Source organism: Paramisgurnus dabryanus, chromosome 20 (genome assembly GCF_030506205.2).
Source record: "Paramisgurnus dabryanus chromosome 20, PD_genome_1.1, whole genome shotgun sequence".
In the NCBI taxonomy this organism is placed as follows: domain Eukaryota; kingdom Metazoa; phylum Chordata; class Actinopteri; order Cypriniformes; family Cobitidae; genus Paramisgurnus; species Paramisgurnus dabryanus.
Window position 1 is genome coordinate 24,204,244 of NC_133356.1, and position 25,118 is coordinate 24,229,361.

The 25,118-nt window shown below is 37.5% G+C and overlaps 1 protein-coding gene across 21 annotated transcripts in view; it reads right to left on the reverse strand.

Annotated features, from left to right (window-relative positions):
* kcnma1a (potassium large conductance calcium-activated channel, subfamily M, alpha member 1a) overlaps positions 1 to 25,118 on the reverse strand; it is a 279,908-nt gene that overhangs the window by 20,503 nt on the left and 234,287 nt on the right. For 12 of the 21 annotated variants that reach the window (XM_065297219.2, XM_065297218.2, XM_065297216.1 and 9 more), the window contains 5 exons: positions 16,728 to 16,821; positions 8,793 to 8,916; positions 4,329 to 4,553; positions 3,729 to 3,921; positions 1,074 to 1,187 (listed from right to left, as the gene is read on the reverse strand). In XM_065297219.2, the coding sequence (XP_065153291.1) occupies positions 1,074 to 1,187; positions 3,729 to 3,921; positions 4,329 to 4,553; positions 8,793 to 8,916; positions 16,728 to 16,821 (750 nt within the window). Of the gene's footprint in view, positions 1 to 1,073; positions 1,188 to 3,728; positions 3,922 to 4,328; positions 4,554 to 8,792; positions 8,917 to 16,727; positions 16,822 to 21,113; positions 21,381 to 22,809; positions 22,888 to 23,286; positions 23,320 to 25,118 lie in introns of all 21 variants that reach the window. The other 9 variants (XM_065297210.1, XM_073812899.1, XM_073812896.1 and 6 more) reach the window with 4 other exon arrangements.

Consider the following 25,118-nt stretch of genomic DNA (forward strand, 5'->3'; position numbering starts at 1 on the left):
GCGCCACGTCAGGGTCTTAGCAGAAATACGCACTTTTTTTTGTCAAATTGCTGCAGGATTTTGAAATATAAGCCATTCCTGGTGCGCGAAAATGGTTTAAACATTGACAAGCACCGTTTTATATGTCAGTGACATTAATTAGACAAAGTTTAAAGGCGGAGATTTAAAATGGCTCAGCTGTGCACAAGTTCAACATCATTTGCGATTTATAGATTTCATACCTGAAAGAAAGGGGTAAATGTGTTTTCTACGCGTACGATCGTTTTATGAATTACACGAACGCATTTTTGATAAATGATCGTAAGATCAAGTGTACGCAGCATTTTATAAATGAGGCCCTAGGTAATTTTCAGTCTCTTGACAAGTGTAGATTAGTCAGTTAAGTGTAAGGGTTATTGATGACAGATGATATGTATAGCTTGGATATCAGGCTAAACTTACAAATTAACTTAAGGATATCTAATTCACATTTAAATGGTTTTAAAGATAAAAAACTGAAATACCACTTTAAAATATTTAATCACTGATGAACATTAGTTTCCCTACCAATGTCAATATGCCAGCAAACTTGTAGCAAACCAGGCCTTCAGTGTTTCGCTAGTAGAGTATATACTGTAATCCCACGGGAATCTGGATCTTGAGGAACCAAGCATATGTGTGTTTGTGTATGTTTATAGAGTTTGTGAGCCTTTTCTACTTCTACAGTGTGTAACACACTGTAATTGGGTCAGTGGAGAGTTGGAGCGACCGGTCTCTGGTGCTTTAGTGCCCTCTGAGATCTAAAACTTTCATGAGCCCCCTACCATGGGAATAGTGCCACCCTCATTGTTATTTATAAATGGATCCATTTTGCAACTGCATGCTTTTTTCTGTCCCTACAAGTCTAGGTCCTCTTTAGTGCATTAAAGGTGCAATTGATGAGAACGGGACTTTGACCCAGTCAGTGAAATATTCAACCGTGCCGTTACGCACATCACAGAAACACGTTTTACGTTAAAGACTCGATATATACGTTTAGATTCTAATCACACTTGACTTTGACATGTTAGCGAGCGCTTGCTGTCGTGTCTCACCGAGTTCGGTTATGATGGGGATGTTTGATCCGGTGGTGACGGACGCCTGCCTCACTAAGCCATGCACAGGACTGTTTTCTGGAGATGACCTGTCCATACCGGGAGGTGTGAAACCTGGAAGACAAAGGAGAAAGGGAACGTTATGAAAAAAATTGTAAGATGATTGTGATCTTCACATCATAACAATAAAAGCTTTTGTCTGTTTTTTAAAATGCTAAGCGAAATGAAGATATTGTAGAGTTTCGGGTGGCGACAGCAGATAAGTGGATGGTGACACTAGCGTAAAGTGTGAAATATATATATTCGGCTTTTAAGGGTCAGCTCAAGCATATTTAACATTTGCTGCCTTCCATCAACCGCCAGGTATAAATTTTATATGCTGTTCATTTTGTTACCATAAAACTGGTGAAGTGGATCCTGAAAACCTTTTATGTGAAATGCCATGAAATACAAGCAACAGTGACAAGAGTATGAATTCACACGATTTGACACTTTTGCATTTGCCCAAGCTGACAAGTAAACACTTTAAATCAGTAATGCTATATGCATAATGCATCTGCCCTGTTTTGACATCCATCAACCACAGAAAAATGCAAGCGTAACGTTTTTACAGTGACAGACATAATGCGGGGAAAAGATTCAGGTCACAAAGTTTTAAAAGGTCTGCAGGATGCTATAAAGATGCTGTCTTGCTTTACAACTACGAAGTTTAATAGACTATGAAGCAAAGAGTACACAACACAAAAAGACTACGGCTTTTTCTTAAATGTGCAAATGAAAGTGGGAAGACATCAGATGCACATTTACAAAGTCAGCTATAAAAAGCTACACCTAAGTTCCTGTTCCCTAAAAGGTTATTTTTCATCTAATAAGAATAGCAGCTGGTTTGTTTTATTCACAATGAATTAGTTTCATTAAGTGGGTCAAGTGTACAAATATTTTACATTTAAAAAAAATATGAACAGTCCAGGTATAAGTATTCTTGTATTATGTAACGTAAACTAAAAGAGCCCATAACCATATACTGAGCCAATATAATCTCGTTAAGTCGCTTTATAAACTTTGCTCATGTTTATTTTTCAAAGTTACTGCACCACATAAGCTTGACTTACTGTACTTTATTCAAAGACCCCTAAGCACTTAATGCAATGCACTATGTTGTCTCTTCCCCTGGTAAAAGTCTCCCTGATTTATTCAATAGCACCTTTTGTGCAAGTTTAACAACCTGCACTGAAACAGTAAGATGCTGAGAGCAAGAATATTTCTTAAGATGATGCGGTATGATGTAATTTGTTACACCTGTATCTCATACAGATTTCAATAGCATCGGTTTTTAACCTTTTACTGTTTATTCTTGAAAGAAAATTAAATCTTGATGAGCTGGAAATGCAAGCAAACAATGCACTGCAAAATATATTGCCATAGCTGCAAAAGTTTACTTGGTGGTTCAAACAAGGTCTAATATTCGAAGTGTTAATGAAATAAATCTTTATTACACACTGTTTCTCTGCTGCTGATCGCGCCAGATGTTGGGTTCAATTAATTGAGGAAGCAGTAATGACGTATGGTTTTCTCCTGCATGAACAGTATGATCACCATCTATTATCATCTGCACCAGAGGGACCTTCTCTTCCCAAACCCGCCACCACCATTCAACCAGAAGTGTTTCAGACACGTTTCATTCAAAAGCTGTCGTTCTAGAGCTTTAAATCCATCTTTCTGTGCAAAAAGAGGATGCTGGATAATGGTTGAATTGTTAATTGTTGTGGGCCAGCTTGTGCGGGGTGTGTAATTTGCGTAATGAAGAGCAGCTGAGAATATGAAGCTGCTGATTTGTACTGTCTGTTTAATGATGATGAATCCTGATGGGCGCAAGAGGGTTACATGTTTATCTGAATGCATAAACAATCTGTTCGAGTCAATTTGTCGCCAAACAAATCTGCCGCGGTCCAGCAACCGGAGGCAAATAATACGCAATCTGGACAGAAATGTTTGGGATGTTTTTGAGAGCTTTGATTACAGGGAAATATATAATACACTTGCTTGAGATTGCATATGCCATCTTATAAAAACATACATATGCATGAAATGCAAATATGTACATTTTTTATGTTTGAATACAGTGCCTAAATGGCTAATTTATTGTGTTTCTGTACTGTATGTGCAAACCTGTGAAATTACAATTCTCCTTTTCTTTATAAATTCATGTCTGTTTTAGTAAATCAATGGCTTGCTTGGAGCAAGTTCTAGTAATACAGTATATACCATATTTTCTATATTAAAGCTACAGTTTCCTCTAAATAAATAAATAAACAAAATCTGTATGACTTTCCTTTTTGCATGGAACAGACAATACAAAATCTAGCAAAATTCCTAGATTCTTTAATTACATTATAGTGAATAGTAACCACTGTTGTCCCCTGTATACCCATTTAATTTCACCATATAGTAAAAAAACTAAATATATAAAATGTCGCACAGGTTTGGCTTGACACAACGGTGTGTAAATGATGGCAGATTATTTTTTGGAAATACATTTGCACCTTGCTGCCTTTAAAAGCACACTGGTGCTGGTTTTACATTATAAGAGTCTACTGCTCCTGAGGGCACTTCTCAATGTGGCAGCTCACTGTACTATCCTCGGCCATTTCTTACCTTGCGAATTAGCCTGTAATACTCCGATGCTGTCATCAAACTGCATAGATTTGATGTTAAGAGACGCCAAGATGCATTCTTTGTCCTGCAGTGAAGCATCGTCGATATTGTTCTGATTGGCTGACAGGATAACGCACATGTCGCAGAGGTTGATGTTGACGGCCCTTAAATCAGCTCGACTTAATGGCGTACCCTTCAGCGGAGAGAGAGAGAGAGTGAGTGAGGAAACGAAAGAGAAAAACAAATTAAATACGGAGCACAGGGGCTCGGGGAAATTAGTTAACAAGTATTTACTTTTCTAAAGGCAGTGACATTCAGCTGATCTAACTATGTGCTGGGAGAAGAAGAGATGCAGTCTAATCTAAATGCTAGGCTTTGCTGACGGCAACGTTTTGAATACTCAGTCAAGTCGGTGCTAACAAGCACTAAAGCAGGAAACAAAGCCAGATTTTCACACAGCTAACAGGAACGTTGTGCCAGCACATCTGTGCTTGCACTAATAAATGCAAAAACTGAAACATGGGAAATCATATACTTCAAAATAAAGTCTTGGATTGCATGTATAATTTTTTCCTGCAGGTGCTGAATGTGTGTACTCACAGGTAAAATGGAGACTTTGGGGAAGTTGTGAAGGGTTTCCCACTCTCTTCTCAGATAGTCTAATGACCCCACAAACACGATGGGTTTTAGCTCGTGGTAATGGAAGTTGCTCGCTCTTAAAGGCATCACCAGGTTTCGCAGCCCCACTAACGCTGACGTGACATCTCCAAATATACAGACTACTACATGTCCACTTAAAACTGTCATGGAGGCCTCGCTGCGTGTCTGCAATAAATAAGCCAGAAACAAACAAGTTACAATGTCATTCAAAGACTGTCTAATTTCTACAGCAAGAGGTTGTGTTTAAAATGATGACTATAAACAATAAATATCTGATTCAATTAATGATTTCATTGTATAAAAAGCATGTCGTATTTTTATGAATACATTTCAGAAAACTATAGTAACAAAAAAAATAGTACTTTAAGAAACAAATACTAGACCTTTAATACTAAATTTAAGTCTTATTTCTTGATTAATTAAAGGCATTCCATGCAGTTTGATGTTTTTGTCAAACAGCGACCCCTAGAGTCACTGGGGAAAACTTGCAACTGTCGTAATTTCGCACGCCCACTCTGTATGTACCTGTTAGGATAGTGTTGGGCGTGAGATGGACTTCGAAGATAATGACCAGGGAATGTTTCACAGTTTCATACAAATATTAGGCTACTGCATGTCTACTAAACTACAGATGATGGTAATAGGATAATATGAAGTTTATGCCAAGTGTAGAGTAGGCATATAATAATAAAAGTAGCCTACCGCGTTTGCTGGCTTATTACGTTTTTACAAGATTGCAGCTTAATCACAAGTAAACAGTCTATAGTCTAACGTTATGTCTACTGTATAATTTCATTTGTTTTTTAATTGTAATGTAAACATTACAAAATGTATTGACAAAGTTAATTGTATACGTTGCATTATTTCATAACATTGGCCGTTATTCGTTGGCCATAAGCAATCGAAATTAGACAAATGACTACGTACACATCACAACACAACACTTGAGTTTAGATGGCCAAAAAAAACATGTAAGAGAAACGAGTGTTTGTTAGCAAGTCTGCTAAATGCTCTTATGATCGTAAGCTAGCTAGACCCTTGTTGAAGTTATTTTACTGGTCTAATTATCAACACTGGATGAATGAACAGCTTAGTAAAAAAATACACACTACAAGCAAGCGCAACCACATACAACATAGACCGCAAACAAATTTACAAATAAAAGATTAACTTACTTCTCCATCAACAAGATCGCCAGATCAGCATCCCTTTTGCATCCAGGGCTGTCTATTAGCCCACGCCAACGAGTAAAAACCTGACCGCGTGGGACTCTTGTCCGGTTCCTAACTCGGTCAGATTCTCTTTTTCGCTTTCTACTCTCTTCCGAACGGATTTTCTTAGCTGTTTCCCTCATCGAGCATCACGTCTCAAATGCGCGCGTGCAGTTGTTGTTACAGGCTTGTTGTTACAGGCTTGTTTGACTTCGTGCAGCGCTGCAGGAACCAACAGCCGGATGACGTCAAAGTGCCGTCTCGGATCATTCTCGCGGTACTTTTACGTCATCCGACTGCCGGTTCTTGCAGCGCTGCACGAAGTTGAACAAGCCTAACGTGTGTGACGTCGTTGCCGTAAAGCAAGTCGTGATTCTCGCGAGATTTGTCAGGGGCGGTTCTCTCAAGCTTGCATTGCTGGTTTTGGTAGCGGCGTCCTTCCCGAGCTTCAACAGGGGGATGATTCGCCATACTATGACTTCGTTTACCATCGAAATGACTTTGAAGCTGTTATATTAAGGTAAAATAACTGCATAGTGTGTCTTTAAATATGTGGGGGAAATGGTCTTAAAATCTTTGTACACCGTAGTTCGAAATTTTCATATGCATTTTTAGTAGAAAAAACCTTGCACACTTCAATGTGTAATAATTCATCGGTTGCAACAAATCTGCAAAACAATACAAAATAGTCTTCATGGGTCATTCCACTGAATGATTAACATTTCTGTCTCCAGGATATTAATGAAAAGTTTAAAAATGTATGAAAAGTAACTCCAAAATGCATTTTATTATTAAGCAAAGTGTCCTGCATGTTAATCTTACACCAAATTTAAACTAAATATTTTAAAACATTAATAAAAACTACACAGAACACTGAAAAATAGCATTTTTTTATTTGTCCCTGCTCTCTATCGCTATACTTTACCTCTAAATATAAAGCAAACAATTCTTTAGATATCTTTAATTATTTGCATTTTTGTGTGGGTCCATATTCCATCTTTGCCTTAAATATTTTTTACCATGGAAAAGTAATAATATTTTAGATAAAATGCACATAATAAAAGGATAGTTCTGGTCCTTCATTATGATTGGTTGAAATGCGTGATAAAAGCTGTGATAAAATACCCTGGTAACCCCACAGTTCAGACCACATTATATAGCTTAAGTATCACTGTGCCATTGTTGCTGCGTACTGATTTATGAAAATAAACACCAGTCTTTAATCATATTTTTAAAAAAAATTAAATTGCACAATTAATGGCGATATCCAGATAAATGTCAATAAACATTCTTGAGTTATCTTGTCGATTAAGAGAAAACGCTTCCCTGAAATTTTTTTTTCCCCAATTCATATTTCCGCTATTATCCACTAGGTGGCGATCTTACCCAACTTAAACACTGAAGCATTCACTCAACACTAAAAAAGTGTAAGTTCTGAATCTGATCTCTAACAAAAGTCCTTCCCAAAAATGAAATTATCTCAGCTTTTTGCTAAAATTTTGAGAGGTGATAAGAGAACACATGAAGGTTTGTCTGTTTGAAAGTGTAGGGTCTGTTTTTTCATTTGATATATTTTATGTTTATTTATTTTTCTGGAAGGCATTAACGTTAAACTAAACATGGGTTAAACTAAAACTGGCAACTTTTTTAAAGACACTGACAGGGAAATTTAAGCAAGCTTCCAAGTATATTTGATCCACACTTCAACATTTGCACGATATAAATGTTTATGTATAAATTAGATGAATGTTAATTTATGAAAATAAACAGGACAGTCCTTAATCATATTTTCATTGTGTCTTTGCTTTCTTGTTTGGAAACTTTGCTCTGTTGCAGCCACACTTGATTCTGAGGAACTATTTTGTTAGGCGGAAGAGTAATATTTGTACTAATATAATTACAGCTTATTTGTGTTTTATTTTATAAAATCTTGCTATGCATGTAAAGTATCCATTTTATAAAAGCAATAAGCTCCACGAAGCAGTGATGTTACAGTGCATTTTATACAGCTAAGGGGCGTTAGGCACAACGCGAAACGGACTGTCTGTTATAAAATGCACTGGTAACCCACTGCTTCTTGGGGCTTATGGCTTTATTTTAGTTATGTCCACAGGATTTGACTCAGTCCTGTTACCCTACACGTTCCCCCCTCTAAAAATTTTGGAATATCCCGCAATCACATTTTCAAGAGGAGTGACATAATCTGGATCTTCTGAAGGTCATTTGAAGATCAAAAGTCACTCATTTTCTTTTCTGTATATTTTATGATATTGATGCTATGACTGTGAATGTCAATCTTAATGTTCAGTCCTGTTACATATATAATTTATTTGATGTTATCAAATTGTTTTAAAATGAAACATTTTGGTAAATCATTAGAATTTGCTAAGTGTCTTTATGCTATTAGCACATATTTACTTCAGCTATATTTCATGTATTTGCTAAATCTATGCTAAAAACTCAGTCCTGTTACTTTCAGTCCTTTTATCAAAATGCCTCCATCTTCTATTAAGAAACCATGTTAAAAATCAGCTAGTTACCTGAGACTACAAATGGACAAATGGCATTAGCAACAGTCTATTGCTTACTTAACTTGAGCACAAAACTGTATCATTTTTGGTACCCAAAGGTCAGTGGTTCAGTGTCACAACCGGCAGGTTGAGAATGAGGTGCCCCTGAGCAAGGCACCTTATTCCCAATTGCTTCCCAGGTGCAGTGATAGCTGTGCACTGCTCCAGATGTGTTTACTACTCAAGTGGGATGGGTTAAATTAAGGGGTCAGATCTGTTTTATCTGTTCTTCAATCTGTATTTATTTTTGTTATTTATTTATTTTTTAACATGCAAAATTTCAAATGACTCCATGTGCAAAGCTACTTGTAATTTTCTATTAATTTCTATTTCTATTGATTTCAGGGTATGACGTGCTTCATCATTACACTATAATATTTTTATGTCTAAATATAAAACTAAGTTTTCATCTCACAAAACCTGCACTTCAAGTTGCTTCAGGACATTTTTTTTACTTTTGTTACATTTATGAAACGGAAATAAAACCGTAACAGTTTCATTATGGGCAGTGAATGCATCTCCAAGAAGAAAAATCAGACACTTGAAGGCATAAATATGTTTTGCATACATATTTATACTACAAATTAAGTGCCATTAACTGGACCAGTTCCAGTGCTACCTACCAGAATGACCTTCTCAATTTCTTTGGATGGACACCAGTGAAACATTCCAGTGGAGTCGTATCTCTTCACACTAGCATCCATGTTTTCAACCTGCTCGTTTCCCGGAACAAGCAGAGGGTCGTGTCTGTAAAATCAGAGAACAAAACGCATAAGCTTGACCTTATTTGCCCGCCAACACCTCATTTTGCAAATGCGGGTTCGTAAAAACCCAACAGTAAGAATTTATCCTCTGGGTTTAATTGTGACATTTGTCAAAGGACAAACTTTCAGCGCATCCAAACAGAAGTCTATCAACAATAAATAAGCAGTAAACAGGTCTGTGCTGACACGGCTTGTCATTGTCAGATTGAATTTGTGCATTGGACTCCATCATAACTGCAGCTCTCTCTGGGCTGCCAGGAATGCGGAGTCATCAAAGCGTCCGCCCCGGTGACAGCGCTGGAGTGGAGAGATGGAGCCCGAGCACTTCACTCACTGAGTGGCACCAGAATGGAACGCCAATTACCGGCTTTTACTCGGCATCGCTCCTGACGCGATCCATCCAACGGTAAAAGCTTTAACAGAGCCGCACTTTAAATATTTCAGGAATTTGCCCAATCACATTTTGCTCCCCCAAACTGAAGGCCATTAATGTTTTAGAGGAGTGTCACGTCTAAACAGGCTAACCTATATCAGCACGTCCTGCTGAAGCTGATCTGGGGGAATGTTGACCGTGAAGGAGGTCTTAGCTCTGTGCTAGCGCCTGTGAACAACTTGCATTTATTTAGAGAAGTGTTCGCTGAGCCCTTGAATACTTTCCAAATAGCTCAGTAGATAAACTATACAAATGAAAAGCAGAATTTATCAACTGAATGTGCTGCCTGTTCATTTGATACTTGATCTGGGTATGTTTGCTGTGAATAGAAATTCAACACATAGTGGAATGCTGTTTTGGGCTTGTTCTGGTTGTATTATCTGCCAAAAAGACTTTAAATTTCTGCCTGGTATCCAACATGGCCATATGTGTGACGTTATATATTTCCAAACATATAATGTTAAACAATTCCTATCAAATAGTGAACAAAAGCGGTCATTTCTATCATTTCTCGTTACTTTAAAATGTTGCTGCCTGGATATTTTTTAAAGCACTAAAACTGAAAATTGTATTTTATTTTTTTTATGTAAAATGATTTTATGTTTTAAAACATTCCTAAAAATAAAGAAATTGAAATTGCAATTAGAAATTGCTATTTGCATAAATATTTCAACTAAATTAAATTATATTTCTTTTTATTGTGCTTTTTAGAAGCTTTACAGAAAACATTTTAGCATAAATTCAGCGCTGTTTTAATTTTTATTGCAGATAAAAATCTGTTAAGAAATATCTGAATACTTTTTAGCACAAATTTAGCACTGTTTTCAATGTGTTTTGCATATAAAAACAAATCCATGATAGTGCAAATATTACAATTGGTAAATTATTAATTAAACCATATTAATAAAACATTTATATAGTTCTTTAAATATAATTATTCATGTTATAAACATTAAATTTACTGTGAAAAATGTATTTAAATCAATTGCAATCAAGTATATTCTTGTATTAGTATAATTATCATTTTAATTATGTAAATGTATTATACAAATACAACTTTTATTATTATTATTAGTAGTAGTAGTAGTAGTAGTATTGCTATACAAAGATAAAGGTACAGCAAAATTGTTGTGAATGTTCCAATAGGCATTAGCACAGTACCGGCATATGGGAAAACTTACTTTTCCCAAAAATAAAGATTGAATAATTTATAAATAATACACAGCCACACAGGTGAACCGGTGCATTAGCCATTTCTGATATAGATATATATTTTAGTACAAATATGCCATCATTTTTGTCCCTTAGTTACTCTGCGGTTGATACTATGAGGGTTGTGAAACCACAGAACACTTGTAAATGCATAAAACTGTCAACTAAAACCCACCATGCAACCATTACCGGGCCTGAGATGGGCCAGAAAGACTGCCTTTGAGGAAATTGCCTGGGGGCAGACAACAAAGCCCCATCTCAGAGATGTGGCTGCAGGGAAACATGTTCTCTTAGTGTCTGCCCTGTTGATATTATCCACAGCACTATACTGTATTAACAACCCCTGACCAAAGTTTTATTTTAAACTGGTCCTAATGACAGTAAACCACTTAGTTGAGAATATATAAAGAATTCCTTACAATCTCCTAGTCTGGCAAATGGTGGATTATGACATCTACAACACTTGTTTTAATGGATATTCTTTTCTAGCTGAAGCTTAAAATAGAAGGCGTTGGATAAATTACAGGGTTTATCATTGCAATGAATAGCTGTTTATTCATTAACATCACTGTGCATTCTTCCATTTTATGCATGTGATGTAATTCAACTGACATAATAATACAGTGCCTGAGATGCTTGGTTCTGTAACACGCTGTAATTAACACCGCACCAAATGAGGTTTGTAAATTGCATTAGCTCCTTGTTAATCATTCTAATAATGAATGATGGGACCTCTGCCTCACCTTCCAGATTTGCATAACGTCAGATAATAGTCTGGAAAATTAATTTACACCTTGAATAAATGCACCATTATCCGGAGCACAAATAACAAAACTCAAAATCTTACAATGAAAGAATTACTGTAAGTGATGTGTATGTGGTAAGAAAATCAGAAACAGCACAAACCTTACTAAAATAATGACTATACTTTCTCTGACTTTCCCAAGCAGGTAATTCAGCGGCACACTCTGCCTCCGTCATACGCCGTTTCAACCATGTTTGATAGCCGAAGCATCACATCAGAAACGTGTCAATTAACATGCATGCGTGAGATGATATCAGGCTGTGTGCAGGTGCTAATAACAGTGAAATCATTTAAAGCTTTTACACCCCGCCTGAATATTTCATTATGTGCCGCGTGCTTTACCACACGCTCTACGGACTTGCTGTCATTTTAATCTGAACTTGACGTGCTGACTGGTGCAGTGCACCTCTGCCAAGATAGCTATCTCTCACCCGCTGTCAGCGCCACCTGCCAGTCATAAGCACGATCCGGCGTCACTCACGTGACTTTGCTCACAGTGCAGTTACTGCGGCACAAATGCATTGTGACTTAATTAGTTTTGCCTCATATTTAGACTTTCTTCCCAAATACCACTTACATTGGTTTAGAGTCTAGACCAACACATTTAAAACCATGATTAATACTCTTCAAATCTGACGACAAATGTGTGTTTTGGGTACTTTGCAGGAAGTGTACCAGGTACCCTAACTGAGACAGAAAGTTCTCCATTTAATTGGTATGTCCGGAGCAGTGTCCTAGATGTGCATTTGAGGAGAGAGAGGGAGAGAGAGAAAGAGAGAGAGAGAGAGAACAGAAGTTGCCCTCAGAGCCGGGCGAGCTGCTTTTCAAACAGCGTTCAGCAATTCCAGCACATCACTCGACAGTCACTGGCTCCCCGAATCCCTCTCCGGCAGCCTATGAAAGCAGCTCCTCGCTTTGAAATTTTCCCTATCATGCAAACTGACAAAGGCATGCTTTTCAAAAACCCACAGCCAATCTGTTGATCATTATTTATTTACGACGGCCTGGAGGCACAGAAGCCTGTAAAAACCATACTTGATATGGTATACGCTCGATGTTTTTCCCTTTCCTGCTTGTTGAATAAAGTATCCCTAAGGCTCCCTCAAACAATCGCTTTTCATTGTGCATAAAACGCAGGTCGTAACGGCGAGGTATTTAATGTATGTTGTAATATATTGGCAGGGAGGGCACGGGTCGAGGGATACCACAGGTCTGTCTTTGGTAATTCTGATGTTTCGCTCCAGGGCTCGGGCTTGAAAAGCTTACACCTAGAACAGAGGATCTGTCATCCAGTACCCAAGAGCCACGCGAACACAGAGGCACCCTAAAGCACAGAAAACTTTGACACCGCTTTGAAGCGTTTCAAAACAGGGTAAATATCTCCCAAGAATTATTATCACTTGTAGATCAAAGAGTCGATGCATACATTACATGGCAAGCGGGGACTTTCAAATCTGCTCAGAAAAACTGTTTTGCACTGTTAAGTTTAGCAATAAAATAGAATGATTCTTCTAAGCAGTCGCTGAAAGCTATTTATTTTCTTTTTCATTCCTTTATCTTTCTGTTTTATTGTTTGAGACCCACAATCAACTTAAAGGCAAAATACAATTGAAAAGCAAACTAAAGGGCAAAATTCTCTGCAGGGCTGACAGTTTGCTGTATGTAAAATTTGGCGTAATTGCTTTTTGGGGGGGAAATGTGAGTTGGAAATCTGTCTGGAGTACTTATTGAACTTTACTGCTACATGGAGGACAACCAGACCGAACCAAAAACAATACTGAACAACAAAATGTAAATATAATTAACGCTTTCCCCGTCATTGACGAGTTATCTCATTTAATACATTGACGAGTTATCTCGTCAATCAGCAATACCACTATTATCCAGCAGGTGGATACTTCTGCAACTTATAAAACCCGGAAGTATCGCCATAAGGCAAACCGCTGTTTGCCCGTCTAAGTTTGAAGATCACTCTGCATCTGATCTCTATCAAAAGTCCTTTACAAAAATGGAAATATATCAGCTTTATGTTCAAAATTTTGTGTTTTTGAAGAAACCTAACCATTATTGAGAGGTAAAAAGAGAACTAATGAAGGTAGGATGAAACTTTTTTTGTTTATTTGTTTGTTTGAAAGCAGAGGGTCTGTTCTTTCATTTTTATATATTGTATGTTTATTAGGGCCGGGACTCGATTAAAAAAATTAATCTAATTAATTAGAGGCTTTGTAATTAATTAATCTAAATTAATCGCATTTTAATCGCATATAAATATTTGACCTGAGAACATTAAGAAGTAATTTTTTACATGGATTTTAGTATACACTCTTAGAAAGGATGTGTTAATTTTATACACATCATTGTGCTGTAAGCTTTTAACACATTATGTGTAATTTTAACACATTATGAGTCACTTTGTCTTGATTTTGTGTTCAAGTATAACACATGTTGTGTTAAAAGTAACACAAAATGTGTTGTTTCAATAATAACACAGAGATGGGTGGATTCCAGGACGACGCAGTTAGTGTGTTGTCCCAGAATCAACACTAATGTGTTGTTTTTAACACATTCGTTCTTAGAGTGTACCATGAATAATGACTGAATACATAAGCTTAAGCAACAAAATATTGTTTATTGAGCCCTATTCGGACAGGATTGGTTTTACAGGGGTAGATGGCGTAATGTAATTTTACCACAGGACGTCGGTAATATTAATGGTCAATTCGGACGGGATTAGAAATCTCTGTAAAACATTCAGAAGTGGGAGGGGTAACTCGTTGGCGCAGCGCGTCACCTCTCGTCTTCACGTGCACGTTACCTTGCTTCCAGATATCAGATGTGCAAACAACATGACACAGACAAGGAAAACGCGAAACACTGTGTTTAATTTCAGTTTGGGGAGAACGTCAGTTTCATAAACAGTTCCATGCCTCTGAGAAGTAAATTTGACTTTTTTTTTAAAGTTTGTGTCGTGTTTTATTCAGAAACTGACTTGTAACTGACTTGTTTCTCCGTCTAGAACGCAAGTAAATGCTTCTTTAAGCGCTTTTATATTTAAAAGAAACCCGCAAATTAAAAGGAAATGACGCGATTTACGTGTATATTTACAGCTGGTCTATTCGCACTGGATTTGTATTACCTGAGGTAATTTCTCCGGACCTTTTTACAGAAGGTAAAAGACGCCGTAATCTTTACTGACATTGTCCGTAATGATTACTGACATGGAGCATTCGGACTGGACTAAAATCACCGAGAAGCTCTGATAAAAACTTGCTTTACCCCACATCCCTATGTAAAACTAATCCCGTCCGAATAAGTCGTTGTGCCCGGAGTCGGGCTAATGTCCACGCTAGCTGCTATATGTTTTGCATTGAGATGCTCGATGTGCTGCGGTGATATGTGAATTCCTTGTTGCATAGCTTACACACAACCATGCTTTTATCGACGCTTACATCCGTTCGTTTTTTATAAAAAAATTCCCATCCACGGGGCCAACCAAAGCGATCTCATCAGCCTCTTGGTTCATGTTCACTGTGGTTTGTTGTGAAGTCATGAACGCTAGTTGGTGCTCCAGTATAATCGGTCCGCCGAAACTCATGAGAAATGTTCCGCGGTGCAAAAATAAGTGCGATTAAAATGCGTTAAAAAATTTTAACGCGTTATTTTTGTGTAATTAATTAATCTTAATTAACGCGTTAAAGTCCCGGCCCTAATGTTTATATATTTAAAGAAGAGCATTTTCTGGGAGGCATTAAACTTGAAAATCATGAAAAATGCTGGCGGGGAAAGAGTTAAGTTAAAGCTCCCATAACACCCACTGTTTCTGCTAATCTCTTGTGGTAATCTTGAGTACCAATAGAGTAGTATTACATCCTTCATATCTCCGAAAAGTCTTTAGTTTTTCAGATTCATAAAAGACAGATCAACTGTACTGATACTTTCCGAATAAACCCGAGCTCCTGGAGGCGTACCGCAGACGGGGCGAGACACGAGCACGCAACACACACAAAACATTATCTCACTTTCTCTGGATAACTTATGATTCACTTAACATGATCTCACAAAGTTCCATGGTATAGTCACAGAATATTTTGCTTCATTATCCGTGTCATTGTCACGTATCTTTTTCTGTGGCCGTACCACGGACTTTCTTATCTGTGTCATTGTCACGGATTGGTTACTCAACTGCTTTTTCCTATTTTCAAACCATCGTTGCTTCGGTTTAGATTTGGTGTTTGCGTTAGGATATCACTATGATTATTGGCTTATGCTATTTTTTTCTGATTCATTACTTTGTATTATCAGATTTTTAAACCATTGTCGCCTGCCGTTGGGTTTTTGGCAAGGATGTCATTTTATGTAAATCTAACCCTAAACCGAAGCAACGATAGTAAGAAAACATTTGAGTAACCAATCCGTGACGATGACATGGAAAAGAAAGTCCGTGGTACGGCCATAGAAAAATGAGGAGATCTGTGACAATGACACGGATAAATGAGCAAAATATTCCGTGACTATACCATGGAAATTCGTGAGATCAGGTTGAATTTCACTACATGTGCGTGTGGTTTACATATTTAACAAATAAAAAATTCAACCCCAGTTTTAAATGCTATCATTCAATTGTAAGTCATGGCATTGCAATAGATACAAAAACTGTAATCATGTTTTATTATGTTTTTCAACAGCAAGCATGTTAGTTCTCACTTTGCAGAAAGCAACTTCTCTCGAACCTTCAGTAAGACTTTCACTTGTGACTGAGAAAGGAAGGCATTGTCTCTACATTTTTCGAGCCCTCTGCATAAACGTCTCCCGGCCACATGGGCAGAAAGCAAGTCCTTTTATCAGTCAAAATCAATTAGCGGCATTATAATTCCGCCGGACAGGATAAAAGGAAGGTAATATTTGAATTCATTTTTGATTGCGATGATACATCTCACATATGGCCTTAAACACTCCTCACAGGGGTTCCCACAATAGATGAAGAGCCCCGAGGCTAAGTAACCATGCTGGCGTCTCTGATTGGTTGGCACTGTCATTAGTGCCACCGCTGTTTAAGAACTACATGTGGACGGGACTGGGGGGAGATGACAGCTGAGACTTTAAAGCAAGAGTATTTTTCATAGCCGCTTTCATGACAGAAATATTTCAGCTCTATCATTAACCGCTGACAGGCTGACAGCTCAAACGCCTCGGCCTAAAAAGGCCCTCTCTCTCTTTCTCTTTCTCTCTTTCTCATTCGCTCACTCTCTTTCTCCGACTTCCACCATCCCACCACTCTCCGTCCTGCCTCCCCCACCCTTTCCTTTTGAAGACAGGAGGGAGCGTCTTGAAATCAATGTCTTACCTCATCATTTTGGGTGAGCAGTTTGGTGAATTTCGCATGCCTCCGTTGCGCTGCTTCTTTTTGGGTGACAGTGTTGATGGATGCTCATCTTCGACTGCAAACACATGCAAAGAGTGTCAGACTGTGGACAGCTGGGATTGTAAAGTGTGCTGGAGATGACATATTAAAAGAACACAAAAGCCAACACTCAATCAATCATTGCAAAGAAGAAAATCTGCGAAGACCTCCAAAAATAGAAAGTGTTAGTATGGACAAAAGTACACTTAAAGAAGGAAAGTACAGACCTGAAGGACAACCATTAAGTTCTCATTGTTCTCAAAAGTTTGGTTCTTGTGAACGTATGTGTTTGTATCAATATGATCAACTTTTATCTCTCTGTCATTATTTGGAGTGCATGAACGATGACAGAGAGGGAAATGGAAGAGCAATTTGCTGTCTGTATTTTAATGGATGACTGCATGGCAAAGTCAATGTGCATCACTCAGAGCTGAGAGCAGTGAGTGATGGTTTCACCGTGAGTCTGTCCCCCGTACCACAAGCACTCTCAGCGCTGAACAAGTACCCTATAACTGAGACTTCTCATATTGAAACACCTCTCAAGAGGAAATTACAGATCACAAGCACTCCTTTTCACAAACACATCATGTGCACATGCCTGAAAGTCAAGAAGAGCTCTGTAGATGTCATGAAAGTAATCATAGAAATTAAGCTGGGCGAGAACTGGAGCTACTCTTGAAATAATAATTCACCTAAAAACTCAAATTGTATCATAAAATACCATCAACTTTATATATATAGGCATAACATGTAGACAAAATAACAGAAATATCGATTTTGGGTAAACTGCCCCTTTAAAATATTAAGATGAGTAGAAAATGTAGTCCTGACAAAGGTTGTTACGTGATGTCTTCTCAGTCCATAATGGTTTAACATTGTAATAAAATCCTTGTTGCACAAGTTTCAACTTTTTAATTTCAACTTTCGTGAGAAGTTGTTATTAGGGTACCCACAACATAGTTATACTTCAAATTTAAGGACCTTTCAAGGACTTTCCAGGTCCAATACCCTCAAATTCAAGGACTAAATGCGGGGCACATTTCAAGTGAGAGTAAGGTTACATCGTGTTACCTTTTAAGATACATTTTTACAAGTCCCTTTCGAGGGAACTCGCGGTGCGTCACTGCGGTGACACTTTGGGGACGCCTCCAGGGGTAAGTGCGTCTGAATGTGTATATCAAATTCAACCGATGGTGAGGCTTAACGACAAAGACAGGGTGACATAGAAGCCAGGAAGTAAATCGCTATCTGAAATACTGCCAAAGACGGCGTTACAGGGATGCAAGAAGTATGGCAAGGGAGACGCAGCGTCTTGTTCCCTCCGCAGGGAACAACAGTAACATACGTAACCTGAGACGTTTTTTTGTGTCAAACACAACTATGCAAAAAAGCATTTTGGTATGAATCAACATTCACATACAGAAGATACCTGTATAAGCATTTAAAGTGAACAGTTTAGCACGTGTGCTTAAAAAGTCTAGAATTTTATGATATTATCCTACACTACATAGGGAATAATATGGATTTTTTTTTTTCAAAAACTTCTTGCATAAAATAGATTCAAGCACTTTCAATGACCTGTATCTATATATCTATATTTTCAAACTTACAGGACCTTACATTTCAAGGACCCGTGGGAACCCTGTGTTATAAATTATACAATTAAGTAGCTTAAGTTATTTCAACTTTATTTTTTATAATTCACTTAATTGATAAAATTAAGTAAATAGCTTAAGTTATTTCAACTTTATTTTTTATAATTCACTTAATTGATAAAATTAAGTTAATAGCTTAAGTTATTTCAACTTTATTTTTTATAATTCACTTAATTATACAATTAAGTAAATAGCTTAAGTTATTTCAACTTTATTTTTTATAATTCACTTAATTTATAAAATTAAGTAAATAGCTTTAAGTTAGTTCAACTTAATTTTTATAATTCACTTAATTATAAAATTAAGTAAATAGCTTAAGTTATTTCAACTTTATTTTTTATAAATTAATTGTAATTTCAAACTGATCAAACCTAAAAATGTAAGTGCAAAAAGGAATTTTTACAGTAGTATACCACGGTATGTTTTGCTAATTGAAAATTAATCTATTTACATCCTGCGCATAACATGCTATATTCACATTATTATGCTATTACATATTTCACACAAATGTGTGTGATGCCAGATCCTGACAATATAACTTTGTAAAGGTCTGACTGTATTACAAACAAACAAGTAACATCAAACTCAAACTCAAAACAGGAGAAACTAGTAGGCTCTGTTAGAAATTCACCAGCACAGCAGAATATTAGAGAAAAATACTGCAAGCTCGTACAAAACACACGTACGTGTACCACTCTGATTTTCTTTTGTCATCTAATTGTGCTAATGAAAAAAGAAAAATTAAAAAAGACCCTGCCTGCGTCTTTACCAAATGCCAGTGTTTGACATTTACAATTACACTGTAGAGGGAGCAATGTAAGGCAGTAATCAACTTTAAAAATATCACTGTACTGATAAGACAGCGGAGCGGCGGCCTTTTGTTCCGTGTTATGGTTGCTGAGCGAGTGGCCTGGCTGGGCCGAACCGCTCTCCTCTGCCCTTGCTCCTCCAAATTAGGTGGTGGAGATTTACGAGCTACAGCGATGCCCTTCAGTAAGAGGCTTAACAATGAAATAACTCCACCTGCAGCACGGCCATTTCAGCAAGTCTCTGCTTGTTCCAAATTACATTACCGCACTTTTACAACCTCAATCAAAATAGGATCAGCCCACCAAAGTGTGATTGCTGTTCCATACCACAGGGCAGCAATAGCCGTTGTATCGCTGATCAGAACCATTGAGCTAGACATCTGTCTCCTCTGTTTCAGACAGACAACGGGATGATGCCAGCTTTACCTTGCAACAGAGATAGGAGGCAGAAACAATAGATTGGTTTCTTTTCTTTACTATACTGCCCTTGGTTTCCTACTTCCTACTAAACATGATACCAAGCTTACATTCTGAGACCATCTAAATTTAAACCTGAAAAACAATACATTGTTGTATTTTTGATCATTTTTAAACAAGCTAAATAAATATTTAGGATGATTCATTATTTTTAGGACAAAGGCAAATTTTACTCTCTCGAGTAAATGCTTAAATTTCTAATAAAAGCACAATGATGATGATGATGATAATAATAATAATAATAACAATATAAGTATTAATATTAATAAGAACAATGCTACTAATAATATTATTATTAATATTAATATTAATAAGTAATGATAATAATAATGATAATAATATATAATATATATGTATAATAATATAAAAAATAAAAAAGATGAAGAAGATAGTTATAGTCACATAAATTATAGTGTTTTCCATGACACTGACACGTTTTTCCGCCTTTTTGCGTAAACATGTCACGTATTTTTGTTTACGTGTCATTGTCACGTATTTGTTACTCAACTGTTACTCAGATTTGGTGTTTGCGTTAGGATGTCACTTTAAGTATTGGTTTACTTTATACCTTATTTTCATGATTTATTTTTTTATATTTTATGATTTTTAAACCATTGTCTTCTGGCATTATGGTAAGAGTTGGGTTTGGGCAAGAATGTCATTTTATTTAAATCTAACCCTAATTCGAAGCAACAATGGTAAAAAAAATAGGACAAAACAGTTGAGTAACAAATACGTGACAATGACACATAAACAGAAATACGTGACATGTTCACGCAAAAAGGGGGAAAAACATGTCAGTGTCACGGAAAAGACTCACAAATTTACGTGACTATAGACATTTTAATCAGGCGCACGTGCGGTGACATGATTGCAGGTCTGGTCCGAACTTTACTTCCGGTTTCTGTTTGTTTATTGGTCTGACTAGTTGCTGAAACGGAACTCTTAAACAAATACCTCGTCGAAAAAAACAAATGTTTTGGGTTCCTATGGAATCTACGTGTTGTTTATTTTGCTTGTTATATAAATAAACTACTTTAAAGGACTTTGTTGTTATTTATTCTTCGCAGAGTTTACCAGAAGTTACGCGATGACCACGAAAGCCGCGTGTTTATGTTCTTACTGCTGAAACCGTCTATAGGTACGTAATTTCGTGATACTGAGTTGAAATATTGGTACCAGATGTATACATATTTGGACCTAAATACATATTTTAAAAGGTACTGCTCTATCTATCTACCTATAACAGTTATTGTTACACACATGCACAGACATTTAGTGCTAGTGGGCAGATAATATTGTACATTGCATGCAGCAGCGACTGCAGGGACCCATGCAGGAGGAAGGGGGTTTGTGGTAGCACTAATGCATCCAAAGGCACCACCTACAGTGGTTGGGGGCCAGCATGAAGGGCATGGTGCCAGGGCGGTATCGTCCGGGCAGGCTGCGGGCACGGTTGTGATTGTCCAAGCTGAGGTGCGACTGCGAGGGCGGGGCCGGAGAGAGTAGACTTCCTTTGCGGTTATTAACGAGAGGTACGGCAGTCGTGGAGCAATCCACAACCGTCAGCACAAATGGCAGGGTGTTGGGAACAGCCACATGGTTGGCCTGTTTGATCGAGGGGTTTTGAAAAGGAGATCTAACTTCCTCCTTTACTGTCAAACAGTGGAAGACAAGAAGAAGGATTTGTTGAGTTGACGTGCTCTCAAAAAAACAACAACTTTAAACTCAATAGCTTTTCTTCATCTGCACCTGATATTAGCTAGGTATTAGATTCAGGATTCAATATGAATGTGGACATTCCTGTTTTTGAAAGCAGATGCCATTAGTGCACATCTAACCTAAATATATAATGATTAAAACATTGCAACATTCATAATTTATTACGGAACTGCACGAGAATCAAATGACAAATATTTAAGTTCATTGTTGAGGCAATACATTTCCCTCTTCGATTGCTATTTACAGACAGATCCACAAATCAGCGTACCACCGCTTCACATTTGAATAATTCACGATGACCCTTTAGTTTTATTAAATGCTACTTACCCAGTTGGCAGGCTCTTTAGGTGAAATGTTTCATATGACATTTGCTTTTCCATCGCTAATAAACATGAATTAATTAGAAGCACTTTCTTCTCCGCCCGCTCCGCAACACGACAGAACAAAGCAGGAACACACTTTTCCTAATAACAGTCACATCGAATCAAGTCGCAAACCACGTAGCAGATAGAGAAAATGTCTCTTTACATTTCTCTTTAACATCACAATGAGGCATTAAAACAGCATAATCAAAATGTGTGGTGTATGTCAACACTCCAACATAACCAAATGACAAAAATCCAGATGAGCACAGGAGGAGTATGCCATGCGCACAAGCGACCCGAAATGCTTCAGACCGGGAGTTATCAAGCCCACCGTCTGCCACCGAGTCCTAATGCTATCTACATAAAGGCAAGAGGTTAACCAATATCTGGTATAAGTGGAAAAGCAGTTTCCGCCCGCTCCCCAAACCTTGCTGGGAGCAATAAATAGATGGTTATTTCTGCCGTCAGCTGCCGCATAGATTTAAAGACCGCCACAGATAACTCCTGGATTCATCTGGCCCCTGTCAAACACGAGTAGCATTATACAGAGAACATGCGCTGTGGCACTTTCACTGTGGATTTACAGTAATCCAGACGGCAACTGTCCCTTTATGAAATGCAAATCTTGTGACGAGCCACAATTGTGCATTCTTATCGAGGCCGTTGTTAAATTATAAAAAATGCTTTTAGAAAAAGGCGATATCATTTTAAGCCGGTGCTACATAAATAAATATGACATACATAGTACAAAAATATGACTTACCTTAAATTATAGTAATAGTTTAGTTCATCTGATTTTGTAGTTCTAGTATGTTTTTTATTATTATTATTGTTGGGGGGTTTTGGACTCCGTAAATGATTTTATTACCCCAGAACATTTAAGAATGCTTAAACTGTAATCTATTAACCATGCAAATATCCGTGGTTACATTTGAAATGAAACTTAAAAGCAATAATAAATAAAAGCTCTCTCAGGATTAGTCGGCGACAGATTTACCTAAAGCGCATTCAGCTTTGAACCGAACCCCAGACTGCCTCTCCGATCCCATTTTTCCTGGAGTTGTAGCGCCATCTGCTGTTAAAGGCGTCACAACACACAAAAAAACATCTCTAAAACTCTAAACATGTGTGCAATACTTCATAGCATTTCTAGCTCTTCAATCATCTCCCCCAAGGACACGGGGCTCTTTATGCTACATCTGGATTTCATCTGGATATCCCTTTATTCGGCACCTGACCTTTCTCATGCACATGTTTGAAAGCAGAGCAGACTCTCTGATGCATTCGACCAGAATCCAGTGCTGAGAAACTGTCATCACAGCCCCTCCCCACCCCATCAATCCTTGGTAATCTACAGACAGCTGAGGATGGCAGCTTTTGTGCTTTAATACTAGTGGGGGTGATATCAAAAGCAAAAAGCCAAAGCAGGCAGGTTACACGAGGCAGAATGAGGAAAACAGAAAAGTACACTTACGTGATCTGATATATCCGTTAAATTTATATTTGGCTGAGGAGAATGCAGAGACCGATGGGAGGTTACAAAGAGGAAGAGAGAGAGAACGAGGGTGAGACAGAGAGACAGTACATCAAACTCAACAAATGAGGACAGGGAGGAAGACAAATCAAATACAGTTAACAGCACTTGAAGCAAAGAGTGCTGTGAGATGATGAAAGAATTAAATGACGGAGAGAGGCTACGGTACAAAGCAGATGATTGGTGGAGATGCTGGACGTAAATGAAGCAATGAAAGTCAAGCTGCCTGTTCAGTGTTTCCACAGCACTGATCCATTTTGAGAGTCAAATGTTGGATTCTCATCTCGTGCCCTGTGATGAACCTAACAAGGATCATTATGGTATTTGGAGTCAGGATGGGGAGAACGCTTTGATAAGTAATTATTTGATCCACGATGAAACTCAATGTGATCAAAATCAGTGAAGCCAGATGTGAACAATCTTTGAGGCTTAGGCGAATAGTTAACAATAAATGACAGATGTTTCCCATCACATAATTGCTTCTGCAAAACATAACGCTGCTGACTGATCATTTTTGATTAGTAAAAATCTTGTCAGTAGATCCTTTGCAGAGCCCTGCCTTACTGCATACTGACCAATCCGAATTAAGCAACTGTTGTCATCCAACATATTACCAGAAAAGCGTTTGATTTATATAAGTCTATAAAAGTCCTGTGTGTTAAGAATAGAACATTTAATAGAAATTATCAGAAAATATACTTGCACAATAGATGACATTAATGTTTGCATTATTTGACTGTGGTTCAACATGATCTCACAAAAAGTCATGTTATAGTCACTTTTTTTTATTTGTGTCCATGGCACAAAATTCAGCTTTTTTCGTGCCTTTAGCACGAATGTCTTTTTCGTGTCACCCGCACCAATTTCTACAAATAGTTTTTCGTGTGCATGGCACAAATTTCTTTTTCGTGTCTTTTTATGTATTGTTTTTCTCATTCTCATTGTTGCTTGGGGTTGGAGTTAGATTTGGGTAAGGATGTACTTTTATGTATTGGTTTCTTTTCTTCTGCTTTTAAAACTATTCTTGCCTGGAATTGGGGTTTGGGTTAAGATGTCTAAAAATGTAACAGAAAGTGATTCTAACCCCAAGCCCAAGCGACAATGGTAAGAAAATAGGAAAAAACAATGAGAAAACAATACATAAAATGAAATGAAAAAGAAAGTTGTGCAACAGACACGAAAAACTATTAATAGAAATTTGTGCGAGTGACACGAAAAATACATTCGTGCTCAAGGCACAAAATGCAGAATTTCATGCCATGAGCTAGCCTGGGTTTCCCCATGCTGCCTTGCTCGCAAATTTATTAATGCTGCAAGTCTAGCATGGAAACTATGGACTTTTTTGCCCCTGAAATAGGGAACCAATCACAGAACGGGGAGGGGGCAGCAAGAAGATGACGGCGTCTATGCGACACACCGAAGCAGTTTTGTTATTTGTTATAACACGGCAACAGACGCAAAGTTACTTTTCAATGCAGCCTTAGATAGTGTTCTAAGTACTTTTGAACGCAAGTTTAATCAAAAAAAAAGAGCAACTTTTGGCGTTAAACAATTTCATATCCAAGAAGGATGTTTGTATATGGCAAGACATGATAGCCACAAAGTTTTGTAGGACCAACCTGCTAGCCATTGTTGTCAACGGAGTACAATTAACTTATAAATGGTAAGTGGTATTAATTAATATCATATTGTCATTATGCCTGTACTGTGGTTGTCACAGTGCCACTAAGTTGTGTTGCTTTTCAATATCAATATACAGCTGCCGGTTTAGT